The sequence below is a fragment of the Salvelinus alpinus genome, chromosome 5, assembly GCF_045679555.1.
Source record: "Salvelinus alpinus chromosome 5, SLU_Salpinus.1, whole genome shotgun sequence".
NCBI classification, from domain to species: Eukaryota; Metazoa; Chordata; class Actinopteri; order Salmoniformes; family Salmonidae; genus Salvelinus; species Salvelinus alpinus.
In genome coordinates, this window is record NC_092090.1 from 14,953,008 (window position 1) to 14,967,036 (window position 14,029).

The following is a 14,029-nucleotide window of genomic DNA, read 5'->3' on the forward strand; positions in this document are numbered from 1 at the left end:
ATTTGTGACATGTGCTGAATACAACATGTGTAGACCTTACTGTGAAATGCTGACTGACAAGCCCTCAACCAACCATGAAGTTGAAGAAAGTCTACTTTATCATCAGTATATTTGGTAGCAGAAGAGAGAGAACACATATTGCTTCAACTATACCATACCAAGGCACATTGTAGTAAAACAAAGTAATGGAATGACTGTATTCAAACTTTGCCTCTGATTATCCAGAGAAACTGATCCAAGATCTGTGCTTGCAGTGGATAGCGTGTGTGCCTCTCCGCTCACTGCTCTGTCTGAGTAGCAGAGGGACTGAGAGGAGAGTCCTGTCTGCTGGTTCAACGTGGACCTCCTTTCAGTTCAGCCACAGTCCCCTCCTACCTCCTCAGATATAGTGAGCGTTTTGACTAGCCGTGGAGTCAACCAGAGCTAAATCTTTAACAGAGCACGCTGCTGGGTCTCTCTGCCTCAGCCCCCAGACACACACACACACACACACCATACACACACACACACCGACCAAACACATGGAGTACTGCCACGCTGTGTTTCTCTGGATCTGCTGCAGCCTGTTGCCAGGTGAGCTAACGTGTGTGTGTGTGTGTGTGTGTGTGTGTGTGTGTGTGTGTGTGTGTGTGTGTGTGTGTGTGTGTGTGTGTGTGTGTGTGTGTGTGTGTGTGTGTGTGTGTGTGTGTGTGTGTGTGTGTGTGTGTGTGTGTGTGTGTGTGTGTGTGTGTGTGTGTGTGTGTGTGTGTGTGTGTGTGTGTGTGTGTGTGTGTAGTCCTATGCATGTGTACAATAAGTAGTAGTTATTACATTTAATTTATTCCAGCTCTCTCTGGAAGGCACATAAAACGTTTGTGGCAAAGCTTTTATAGGAGCTAAAGTTAGTCTAATGTTTGCATAAGAAGAGGCAGACAGTCTAGCTTTCAGTTCTCCAATATTTATATGGAAATGTAGACAGGAATATAATTCCACGGTGTCCTAAGTAAAGTGGCTTTCTGGAGAACTAGTAAATGAGTGTCTCTTCTCTCGTGCAGCGAATATCTTAAACTACTGTAATATCAGTCTCATATCTTGATCTACTCTAATATCTAAGTTCCATAGCTTAGTCTCATATCTAGAAATACTCTGATACCTTAGTATCATATCTCAAACTATCATATCTTAGTCTCATATTTTAGTCTAACATATCTTAGTATCATATCTTGATCTACTCTAATATCTTAGTCTTATATCTTGATCTACTCTAATATCTTAGTCTTATATCTTGAACTACTATAATATCTTAGTCTCATATCTTGAGCTCATACTGTGTGAGAGAGTTGGTGCTGAGTTGGCTTGTTGAAGGGATGTGCTGGTTTCCTCAGGTTTGACAGAGGTGCTCTGTCTCTCATTGAAAGCAGGTGTGTCCTTTGAAATGAACGGTGGTGCTATCTGTTTAGAAACTAAGCGCTCAGAGTTTCCAGCATCTGGAAATGTGTGGTGCGCAGCCAGAACTGGGGTCAATTACCAGTAAAATTACAATAGCAGCAACATATTGAAGTGGAATGGCGAGAGAGAGAGAGAGAGAGAGAGAGAGAGAGAGAGAGAGAGAGAGAGAGAGAGAGAGAGAGAGAGAGAGAGAGAGAGTGTGGGTTGTTTGAATTTCCTATGACTATATGACCTGAATTGTATAACCTGATATGATATGGACTGCACCCCGCTGTCGATCTTCATCTATTTTAATTATACGGTAATATGAAATTGGACCAATGTCAAGAGAGATTGCTATGACAGGTGGCTTTCAAAGAGTGCACACGGCTCGCAATACTGGTAGCCATACATTCTGTATATGTTAGTGTAATTGCTCCAGTCTACGGCAATGTACAGTATGTCACTGTTTAAGTGACATGGAAATGTCTGACGTTTCTTGTCCTTACTGCTTTCCAGTAATGTACTACTGACCTTAATCTAACAAGCAGTTGGATAGCACTAGGTTCCAATCAGGAATCAAGGTAAGACCCAAGTGCAGACTGTGTGAAGTAACAGTGTTTATTGTAACAACAGGGGCAGGCAAACGACAGGTCAAGGCAGGCAGGGGTCGATAATCCTGAGTAGAGGCCAAGGTACAGGACGACAGGCAGGCCCAGGGTCAGGTCAGGCAGAGGTCGATAATCCAGAGTAGAGGCCAAGGTACAGGACGACAGGCAGGCCCAGGGTCAGGCAGGGGTCAATAATCCAGAGGTGGAGCAAGGTACAGGACAACAGGCAGACTCAGGGACAGGCAGAGTGGTCAGGCGGGCAGGTACAGGATCAGGACAGGCAAGGGTCAAAAACCAGGAGGACGAGGAAAAAGAGAGACTAGGGAAAAACAGGAGCTTAGACAAACCGCTGGTAGGCTTGAACAAACAAGACGAACTGGCACAGACAGAAAACACAGGTATAAATATCCAGAGGATAAGTGGGGAAGATGGGCGACACCTGGAGGTGGTGGAGACAAGCACAAGGACAGGTGAAGCAGGTCAGGGCGTGACAGGTTCCCATGGTTTTTACACCCTCTTGTTGAAGTAGACCAGCTGTTATTAATCTTTGATTAGACGTTGTTAGATGACATGAGGTCTGAGGGTGGAGCAGTAGAGGAAATGTCAACTGGAAATATTTACTGAGGTGGAGGAATTTGATGTTGGGTCCAAGTTTTGGACACATACAGTCTTGCCGAGGGGAGGAAAGGTCGACCTGGCGAACACAGAAAGAGTCTGGAATGAGAGAGAGAGAAGCTGTTGGCCGGACTGGGAAAGAAGCTCTGACAATAAGACGGGAAACGGCTGCATTCAAGATTTTTATTTATTGTGGGAGTCTTTGCATCACTAAATGTCCTGTTTGAACAAGGTTGCTTAACATGGTCAGAATGGTGGTAGCGGGGATAGTGACAGAGCAAAATGTCATGGCATACATGCTGATGACAACTCATTGAGTGAAAAACTGAGGGAGCTGTGCCAGCAAAGTTAGTGGGCTTCATGCCTTTAGTCAATAAGGACAAAGTTAGTGGGCTTCATGCCTTTAGTCAATAAGGACAAAGTTAGTGGGCTTCATGCCTTTAGTCAATAAGGACAAAGTCAGTGGACACTCATCCAGACAGCCTCTGTCTGGCAAAAAAATGTACCTTCTGAAGCAGACCAAAGGTCATTTGGTGCTGTCATTTCCACAGAGGATGAGGGTTTGCTGAAGGGTTGGCTGGATCATTCTGACATATTCACAGCTGTCCACTGCTGCTGTCTATATGTGATCTTGCAGCTCTAACCGGTTGCAGCACTGTGGATGGGGCTTCCTTCATGTAGAATGTATTTAGAGATTGAACCATTGAGCCACATGAAGTGTACAGTCTGTTTGAGGTATGAACAGCCTGCGGGCATTCAACGGTTTTCCAAAGCTGTCACACAAGCCTGGCCGTGTTGTCAAGACAACACTTTACTTGTTAGGCCTGAGTGCGAGAGGGCAGGTTTAGAGGGCCAGGTTGGACTTGTTACACTGCTCATTGAGTTTTATGGGCTCATTAAGCGAGCAGTGTCAAATCTCCCTCGGGCTGCACAAAAACACACAAAAACAGTTTCAAGTAAATAGTGGAGTTTGAAAATGGTGTTGCTTTTTAAAATATCCGGTCGTTAGCAATTTCTTCGCTCACATACAGTCTGTATTCTTCACCTGTTAGATGCCTAACGCAACATGTTTGTCCTAGTACAGCATGTTTGACCCAATGCAACATGTTTTTCCTCATACAGAGCCCTCAGTAATTTTTGGGACAGTGCATAATTTTCTCTTCTTTGGGCTCTAATCTCCAAAACTTTGGATTGGAAACAATGACTATGCTGTTAAATTGCAGACTGTCAGCTTTAATTTGAGGGTATATTCATTCATGTTGGGTGAACCGTTTAGAAACACAACTTTTTGTACACAGTCAGACTGTGACAGTCCCTTCATTTTAAGGGACCAAAAAAATTGGGACAAATTCTCTTATATGTGTATAAAAGTAGTAAAAAGTTAAGAATTTGGTCCCATATTCATAGCACTCAATGACTACATCAAGCTTGTGACTCTACAAAGTTGTTGGATGCATTTGCTGTTTGTTTTGGTTGTGTTTCAGATTATGTTGTGCCCAAAAGAAATGAATGGTAAATAATGTATTGTGTCATTTTATTGTACATGAGAATATAATATGTCTCTGAACAATTCAACAGTAATGTGGATGCTAACATGATTACAGGTTAATCCTGAATGAATCGTGAATAATGATGAGTGAGAAAGTTACAGACGCACAAATATCGTACCTCCAGGAAATGCTAACATCTCACCATTACAATAACAGGGGGGGTTATGATATTTGTGCATCTGTAACTTTCTCACTATGTAGAAAACATGCTGTAATTTCTAAACGGTTCACCCGATATCGTGAAAATACCCTCAAATTAAAGCTGACAGACTGCATAGTCATTGTTTGATTTCAAATCTAAACTTTTGAAGTATTGTGCAGCATCAATGTCCCAATAATGAATCAGTATGTCATTCAGCCAGTCCTTAGACCCTGACTGTTCCAGTTATGAAACAGTGGCTTACAGCTGTGCATGACAACTGCCCCCAGACCTGCTCTGCAGGCATGGCTTATACAGTACATGGCGCTGCTTCAAGCTCTGCCACGGAGGATTTTGTTAACCCTGGGAGGACTTAGAGCTGGCCGAGAAGGCAGACAGCTTGCTTAGCTGTGCCCAACTCCTGTGTGGGAGTGGCACATCTAGTGCCACATACTCCATCATGACTCACATCCCATCATGTCACCAGCACCATCCATTGTGAAGCATCTTTCAATAGGGCTCAGATGAGCTTTCCAGAGAAAAGCCATCCAGCGCAAGATGATCCAGAACGGGCCAACTAAAAGATGCTGAGCTGCACCTTTTACCTCATGTGAGGTGTACACCTCCAATCGCAGGGCTGCTCTTTCATGCGAGAGCTGCAATGTGAATTCCTTCATAAAGTACAGAGAGCGTTTGACCGTTTCATATTAGAATCTGGAACGTGGACTTCTCCGCCACTTATAGGTGTACCAATGAAGGTTGATTTTCAGAGAGGTGGGGGGGAGCTGCCGTCTCGCCATGTGGATTTGGTTCAAACTCAATCTGCTGGCCCAGAATCTTGGCCTGTGGGGTAACAGTCATGCCCTGGAGCATTATGACTGTTACCCCACACACAGACCAGCATGGCAGACGCTGTGAGGTAACAGTCATGCCCTGGAGCGTTATGACTGTTACCCCACACACAGACCAGCATGGCAGACGCTGTGAGGTGTCTGTGGAGATGAAGTCTTTCACATCTTCCCTGAAAGCCCCCCGTGTCTATGTTTGACAAGATGTAGAAGAGTTATTTTGTTCAGCACTGTGTAGCGCTGTGTGTGATGCATCCAAGTCCCAGGTCACATTATGGGCGTTGCATGGATCCTTTTAAAGGGCATCAGCATCCCTTCTCATGAACTGAAACCTGACCATAACGCTGATTGCCCTTTGAGTAGCACGAAGCTCCATCAAGTCCTGTGTGAGGATCCATTCTAGCAGGCGTTGCACCCCTGGCTGTTCATAGTGCACCCGTGGGTTGTCTCTCCATCAGGGGGGCTGCGGTGGAGCTCCTGCAGCTTGGTGCTGGGCCAAAAGCAGAGGCTGGCCGGTCGGGCCTGTGGTTTATTTATCTGGGCAGAAGAGCCGGTACACAGGAAACCCGGCAAGACTCCGGCCTAGCTTTAGGAGCTGCTGATATTACTGGGAATATTAAATTGCTCTGCCACGTTAGGGGTTTGAAATGGAAACTGGATCCCCTCCCCGTCTCACGCTTTCACCTCCACTCTTTCTGTCTCTCGCTCATTCTCTCACTATGTTGTTCTTTTTGCTCTCTCTTTTTCTTGGTAGGAAGTACAGCAAAGCTGCTCTGTGATGGTATCTGGGATAGTTTGCTTTATATAACGAGCCTCGAAGACATCAAAGCGCCGGCTAGTGGAGTCATTTGTGTTTATGTGTATTTAAGACGGCACGCCAGGAAACATTATGAAAACCCATATGGGAAAGAATTCAAATACACCACCTGCTGTGAAAAATTATAGCTTTCAGCACCATTTCCATTTCCACCATTTAGCAGCATTTTTAATTTCAGCTTAATTAATATACTTGTTGACTCCCTCCGGATAATATTTTGTGGGGAGATCAAAGAACAGCTGAACATGTGAACCTTTCATGCAACAGGAAATGAACAATGTGGGGAATATGTCAATATTTAGATTGAACGGTATACTGTACATTGCAGTGATGGTAGCCATGAATGGATGTTTTCTCCAACCAGAACATATAGTTTATGACCGTGTCATTTAATTTGGCAGGAAACAATGTGATGCTTTATCAACAACTGAACCATTTAGCAATAACATATGCTAGATATACATACAGTGCCTTCGGAAGTATTCAGACCCCTTGTCTTTTTCCACATTTTGTTAGGTACAAGCCTTATTCTAAAATTGATTACATTGTTTATTTTCCTCATCAATCTACACACAATACACCATAATGACAAAGCAAAAACTGATTTTTAGAAATTTTTGCTAATATTATACAACATTTTTAAACTGAAATATCACATTTACATAAGTATTCACTTTTACTCAGTACTTTGTTGAAGCACCTTTGGCAGTGATTACAGCCTTGAGTCTTCATGGATATGACGCTACAAGCTTGGCACACCTGTAATTGGGGAGTTTCTCACATTCTTCTCGGCAGATCCTCTCAAACTCTGTCAGATTGGATGTGGAGCGTTGCTGCATAGCAATCCAGAGATGTTTCATTGGGTTCAAGTCTGTGCTCTGGCTGGACCACTCAAGGACATTCAGAGACTTGTCCCGAAGCCACTCCTGCATTGTCTTGGCTGTGTGCTTAGGGTTGTTCTCCTGTTTTAAGGTTAACCTTTGCCCCAGTCTGAGGTACTGAGCGCTCTGGAGCAGGTTTTCATCAAGGATCTCTCTGTACTTTGCTCCGTTCATCTTTGCCTCGAACCTGACTAGTCTCCCAGTCCCTGCCGCTGAAAAACATCCCCACAGCATGATGCTGCCACCACCATGCTTCACTGTAGGAATGGTGCAAGGTTTCCTCCAGACATGACGCTTGGCATTCAGGCCAAAGAGTTCAATCTTGGTTTCATCAGACCAGAGAATCTTGTTTCTCATGGTCTGAAAGTCTTTAGGTGTCTTTTGGCAAACTCCAAGCAGGCTGTCATGTGCCTTTTTGTCACGATCGTCGTACGAGAGAGACCAAGGCGCAGCGTGAGTAGAGTTCCACATCATTTTAATCAACTGAAACTCACCTAACAAAACAACAAACAACCAACCAACCAAACTAAACTAAACGTGAAGCTACAGGTGTGCACTCAGGCAACTCAATGTAGACAAGATCCCACAACACAAACGAGGAAAATGGCTACCTAAATATGATCCCCAATCAGAGACAACGATAAACAGCTGTCTCTGATTGGGAATCATATCAGGCCAACATAGACATACAAAACCCCTAGACATACAAAAACTCTAGACATACAAAAACTAGCGTACGGACCCTAGTCACACCCTGACCTAACCAAAATATATAGAAAAACAGAGATATCTAAGGTCAGGGCGTGACACTTTTAGTGAGGAGTGGCTTCCGTCTGGTCACTCTGATTGGTGGAGTGCTGCAGAGATGGTTGTCCTTCTGGAAGGTTCTCCCATCTCCACAGAGGAACTCCCTGACCATGGCCCTTTCCCCCCTATTGCTCAGTTTGGCCAGGCTGCCCGCTCTAGGAAGAGTCTTGGTGGTTCCTGTCACGTATACTCCCTCTCCAGCGCTTGAGGTCAACAGGCTGCTCATTATTACGCACACCTCTCACCATCGTTACGCGCACCAGCGCCTCATCAGACTCACCTGGACTCCATCACCTGCCTGATTATCTTCCCTATACATGTCACTCCCTTTGGTTCTTTCCCCAGGCGTTATTGTTTCTGTTCCAGTGTTCATGTCTGTACGCTACCTGTGTTTCTTGTTTTGTTCTATGTTCATTTCTTTATTAAATACACTCCCTGAACTTGCTTCCTGACTCCCAGCGTACATGTTACAGTTCCAAACTTCTTACATTTAAGAATGATGGAGGCCACTGTGTTCTTGGGGACCTTCAATGCTGCAGAAATGTTTTGGTATCCTTCCCCAGATCTGTGCCTCGACACTTGGTATTTGGTATTTTATTAGGATCCCCATTAGCTGTTGCAAAAGCAGCAGCTACTCTTCCTGGGGTCCACACAAAACATGAAACATAATACAGAATGACATAATACAGAACATCATTAGACAAGAACAGCTCAAGGACAGAACTGCATGCATTTAAAAAAAGGCACACGTAGCCTACATATCAATGCATACACACAAACTATCTAGGTCAAAGAGGGGAGAGGCGTTGTGCCACAATCCTGTCTCGGAGCTCTACGGACAATTCCTTTGACCTCATGGCTTGGTTTTTGTTCTGACATGCACTGTCAGCTGTGGGAGCTTATATACAGTGCCTTGCAAAAGTATTCACCCCCTTGGCATTTTTCCTATTTTGTTGTATTACAGCCTGTAATTGAAATTGATTTTTATTTGGATTTCATGTAATGGACATACACATAATAGTCCAAATTGGTGAAGTGAAATGAAAAAAAGAAGTTGTTTAATTTATTTATTTATTTATACATTTAAATGGAAAAATGTTGAGTGCTTAAGTATTCACGCCCTTTCCTATGAAGCCCCTAAATAAGATCTGGTGCAACCAATTACCTTCAGAAGTCACATAATTTGTTTAAAAAAAGTCCACCTGTGTGCAATCTAAGTGTCACATGATCTGTCACATGATCTCAGTATATCTACACCTGTTCTGAAAGGCCCCAGAGTCTGCAACACCACTAAGCAAGGGGCACTACCAAGCAAGTGGCACCATGAAGACCAAGGAGCTCTCCAACTAGGTCAGGGACAAAGTTGTGGAAAAGTACAGATCAGGGTTGGGTTATAAAAAATATCAGAAACTTTGAACATCCCACGGAGCACCATTAAATCCATTATTAAAAAATTGAAAGAATATGGCACCACAACAAACCTGCCAAGAGAGGGCCGCCCACCAAAACTCACAGACCAGGCAAGGAGGGCATTAATCAGAGAGGCAACAAAGAGACCAAAGATAACCCTGAAGGAGCTGCAAAGCTCCACATCGGAGATTAGAGTATATGTACATAGGACCACTTTAAGCCGTACACTCCACAGAGCTGGGCTTTACGGAAGAGTGGTCAGAAAAAAAGCCATTGCTTAAATAAAAAAAATAAGCAAACACGTTTGGTGTTCGCCAAAGGGCATGTGGGAGACTCCCCAAACATATGGAAGAAGGTACTCTGGTTAGATGAGACTAAAACGGAGCTTTTTGGCCATCAAGAAAAATACCATGTCCCCAAACCCAACACCTCTCATCACCCCGAGAATACCATCCCCACAGTGAAGCATGGTGGTGGCAGCATAATGCTGTGGGTATGTTTTTCATCGGCAGAGTCTGGGAAACTGGTCAGAATTGAAGGAATGATGGATGGCGCTAAATACAGGGACATTTTTGAGGGAAACCTGATTCAGTCTTCAAGAGATTTGAGACTGGGAAGGAGGTTCACCTTCCAGCAGGACAATGACCCTAAGCCTACTGCTAAAGCAACACTCGAGTGGTTTAAGGGGACACTTTTAAATGTCTTGGAATGGCCTAGTACACCAGCGGAACCCATTGAACTTGAAGGAACTAGAGCAGTTTTGCCCTGAAGAATGAGCAAAAATCCCAGTGGCTAGATGTGCCAAGCTTATAGAGACATACCCCAATGACTTGCAGCTGTAATTGCTGAAAAAGGTGGCTCTACAAAGTATTGACTTTGGGGTGGTGAATAGTTATGCACGCTCAGATTTCCTGTTTTTTTAAACTTATTTCTTGTTTGTTTCACAAGAAAAAATATTTAGCATCTTCAAAGTGGTATGTTGTGTAAATCAAAAGATACAACCCCCCCAAAAATGTATTTTAATTACAGGTTGTAAGGCAACAAAATAGGAAAAATGCCAAGGGGGGTGAATACTTTCGCAAGCCACTGTAGACCGTTGTGTGCCTTTCCAAATCATGTCCAATAAATTGATTTTACCACAGGTGGACTCCAATCAAGTTGTAGAAACATCTCATGGATGATCAATGGAAACAGGATGCACCTGAGCTCAATTTTGAGTCTCATAGCAAAAGGTCTGAATACTTATGTAAATAAGGTTTTTCTGTTTTTTTGTTTTGAAAACATTTGCAAACATTTCTAAAAACCTATTTTTGCTTTGTCATTATGGAGTATTGTGTGTAGATTGTTGAGGAAATTGTTTTATTTAATACATTTTAGAATAAGGCTGTAACGTAACAAAATGTGGAAAAATCAAGGGATCTGAATACTTCCCGAAGGCCCTGTATATATACTCTTGTATAATTTATCTTGACAGAGCAGCAACATCTGTTGGCAGAATATACTAGTGAGATATATATATTTTGTAGGATTATAAAGATATTTTTTCTGCAGTTGCAGTGCTCTCATTAGATTTCAATTCATCAGCTGCCTTGAAAGCAGAGGTAATCTCCTTTAAAAGTGTCAATGTGAAAAATCAAACTGTTTTAAAGAGCGAACCATGACAGTACTATATTTCAAGGGAAATGGTTATTCTCCTGACTTTGACTTTGATACTCTTCTTTCATGGTATTGAATCCCAGCGGTTAACTGCATCTCGCAAGTGACTGATGTTTCTTTCAAATGTATAGCCTACTTTCTATGAAAAAAAAATTATAATCATTTTAACTACTAGGGTCAGGATGATACCAGTATCGTGAAACTCCTTAGTACCGTGACAAAGAAACAAAACACAAAGCGGACTTAACTTCTTTAGGAAAACAGTCCTAATGTTGAAAACAAACATCATTATGATGTCATCCAGAGTCACATGTATTTATTTTCCATCTGTAGCTCACAATATTTTACATACAACAGGTTTTTAAAGGACTAAAGAGTTAGGTGTGTTTCTTGTTTACATTTTTGGCATGGGAAAAATATTGTGATAATGGTATTGTCCTGGCCCTACTAACTATCAGTACCAGCAATTGAATAACGAGTTCCAATCCATTTCACACGTTTGTCCAATACACACTTTTCTCTGTCATGGCCCTTTGTCCATCAAATGGAAAAAATGTATTTGGCAATTTTCTGCTTCTAACTATTTATTTAATATATCAGCTCTCCATACTGCTCTAATCTTGGTAAAAAATGATTAGCAAAACACAACAGAACCATACCTGAACTGCTGCTCGCATACTCTCTGAACCGTTGGTTTGCATCTCAGCGCTGAAGCTAACCCAACGTTGACCTTCTATGTCAGTTGTTATGAAACTATATATGTGTTATGTCACCTCATAAACTTTGTTGGTGCTTTTACGTTGTGATCTCAGTAAGAAAATATATTTCCCACGGAGAATAAAGGATCACTTGACTTGAGCCTCAGAACAGATTGTAAAGCTGTATAGAGAGGACTGAGAGTGGGGTTTAGGGTATTCAAAATAGGCCCTACTGTGTTGATGTAAGAGAAGGGGGGGCTTGTCCTGGGGTCTGTTTTTGTGTGCTCTATGAAATCCATCTCTTCAGCTCACTGGGCTGGGTTCTGACTGCTCACTGGGCTGGGTTCTGACTGCTCACTGGGCTGGGTTCTGACTGCTCACTGGGTTGGGTTCTGACTGCTCACAGGGTTGGGTTCTGACTGCACACTGGGCTGGGTTCTGACTGCTCACTGGGCTGGGTTCTGACTGCTCACTGGGTTGGGTTCTGACTGCACACTGGGCTGGGTTCTGACTGCTCACAGGGTTGGGTTCTGACTGCTCACTGGGCTGGGTTCTGACTGCTCACAGGGCTGGGTTCTGACTGCTCACATGGTTGGGTTCTGACTGCTCACTGGGATGGGTTCTGACTGCTCACTGGGTTGGGTTCTGACTGCTCACTGGGCTGGGTTCTGACTGCTCACTGGGCTGGGTTCTGACTGCTCACTGGGTTGGGTTCTGACTGCTCACTGGGCTGGGTTCTGACTGCTCACTGGGCTGGGTTCTGACTGCTCACTGGGCTGGGTTCTGACTGCTCACTGGGCTGGGTTCTGACTGCTCACTGGGTTGGGTTCTGACTGCTCACAGGGATGGGTTCTGACCGGTCACAGGGTTGGGTTCTGACTGCACACTGGGTTGGGTTCTGACTGCTCACAGGGTTGGATTCTGTCCGCTCAAGATGCTGGGCTCTGACTGCTCACAGGGATGGGTTCTGTCCGCTCACAGGGTTGGATTCTGTCCGCTCAAGATGCTGGGCTCTGACTGCTCACAGGGATGGGTTCTGTCCGCTCACAGGGTTGGATTCTGTCCGCTCAAGATGCTGGGCTCTGACTGCTCACAGGGGTGGGTTCTGTCCGCTCACAGGGTTGGATTCTGTCCGCTCAAGATGCTGGGCTCTGACTGCTCACAGGGATGGGTTCTGTCCGCTCACAGGGTTGGATTCTGTCCGCTCAAGATGCTGGGCTCTGACTGCTCACAGTGATGGGTTCTGTCCGCTCACAGGGTTGGATTCTGTCCGCTCAAGATGCTGGGCTCTGACTGCTCACAGGGATGGGTTCTGTCCGCTCACAGGGTTGGATTCTGTCCGCTCAAGATGCTGGGCTCTGACTGCTCACAGGGATGGGTTCTGTCCGCTCACAGGGTTGGATTCTGTCCGCTCAAGATGCTGGGCTCTGACTGCTCACAGGGATGGGTTCTGTCCGCTCACAGGGTTGGATTCTGTCCGCTCAAGATGCTGGGCTCTGACTGCTCACAGGGATGGGTTCTGTCCGCTCACAGGGTTGGATTCTGTCCGCTCAAGATGCTGGGCTCTGACTGCTCACAGGGATGGGTTCTGTCCGCTCACAGGGTTGGATTCTGTCCGCTCAAGATGCTGGGCTCTGACTGCTCACAGGGATGGGTTCTGTCCGCTCACAGGGTTGGATTCTGTCCGCTCAAGATGCTGGGCTCTGACTGCTCACAGGGATGGGTTCTGTCCGCTCACAGGGTTGGATTCTGTCCGCTCAAGATGCTGGGCTCTGACTGCTCACAGGGATGGGTTTTGTCCGCTCACAGGGATGGGTTCTGTCCGCTCACAGGGTTGGATTCTGTCCGCTCAAGATGCTGGGCTCTGACTGCTCACAGGGATGGGTTCTGACTGCTCACAGGGATGGGTTCTGACTGCTCACAGGGATGGGTTCTGTCCGCTCAAGATGCTGGGCTCTGACTGCTCACAGGGATGGGCTCTGACTGCTCACAGGGATGGGTTCTGACTGCTCACAGGGATGGGTTCTGTCCGCTCACAGGGTTGGATTCTGTCCGCTCAAGATGCTGGGCTCTGACTGCTCACAGGGATGGGTTCTGACTGCTCACAGGGATGGGTTCTGTCCGCTCAAGATGCTGGGCTCTGACTGCTCACAGGGATGGGCTCTGACTGCTCACAGGGATGGGTTCTGACTGCTCACAGGGATGGGTTCTGTCCGCTCACAGGGTTGGATTCTGACTGCTCACAGGGATGGGTTCTGACTGCTCACAGGGATGGGTTCTGTCCGCTCACAGGGATGGGTTCTGTCCGCTCACAGGGTTGGATTCCAACAGTTTTTTTTCAAGTAATAATACTCTAACTGTATGTCATTAAGCGTGATGACTTTTAAAGCTGTCTCTTTCTTTCTGTTGGTCCTTCTCCATTTCTCTCTCTATTTCCTGCTCTACTTCCAAGGAAGAGTGTTATATCACTGTCATCACAAGCTGGCTCATAGCCCTTTACCTCAGACAAGAAGAATTGCAGTGAAATGTAAATCCCAACATGAACCCTGACCTTACAGTAGCCAAGACGTCTGACTTCCACTGTATATAA

The 14,029-nt window shown here is 44.9% G+C and overlaps 1 protein-coding gene across 1 annotated transcript in view; it reads left to right on the forward strand.

Annotated features, from left to right (window-relative positions):
* The first annotated feature begins 362 nt into the window (after positions 1 to 362).
* LOC139575599 (integrin alpha-11-like) overlaps positions 363 to 14,029 on the forward strand; it is an 85,367-nt gene continuing 71,700 nt past the window's right edge. Inside the window, exon 1 of the mRNA XM_071400733.1 lies at positions 363 to 573. Coding sequence (XP_071256834.1) covers positions 522 to 573 — 52 coding nt within the window. The 5' untranslated portion in view covers positions 363 to 521. The remainder of the gene's footprint in view (positions 574 to 14,029) is intronic.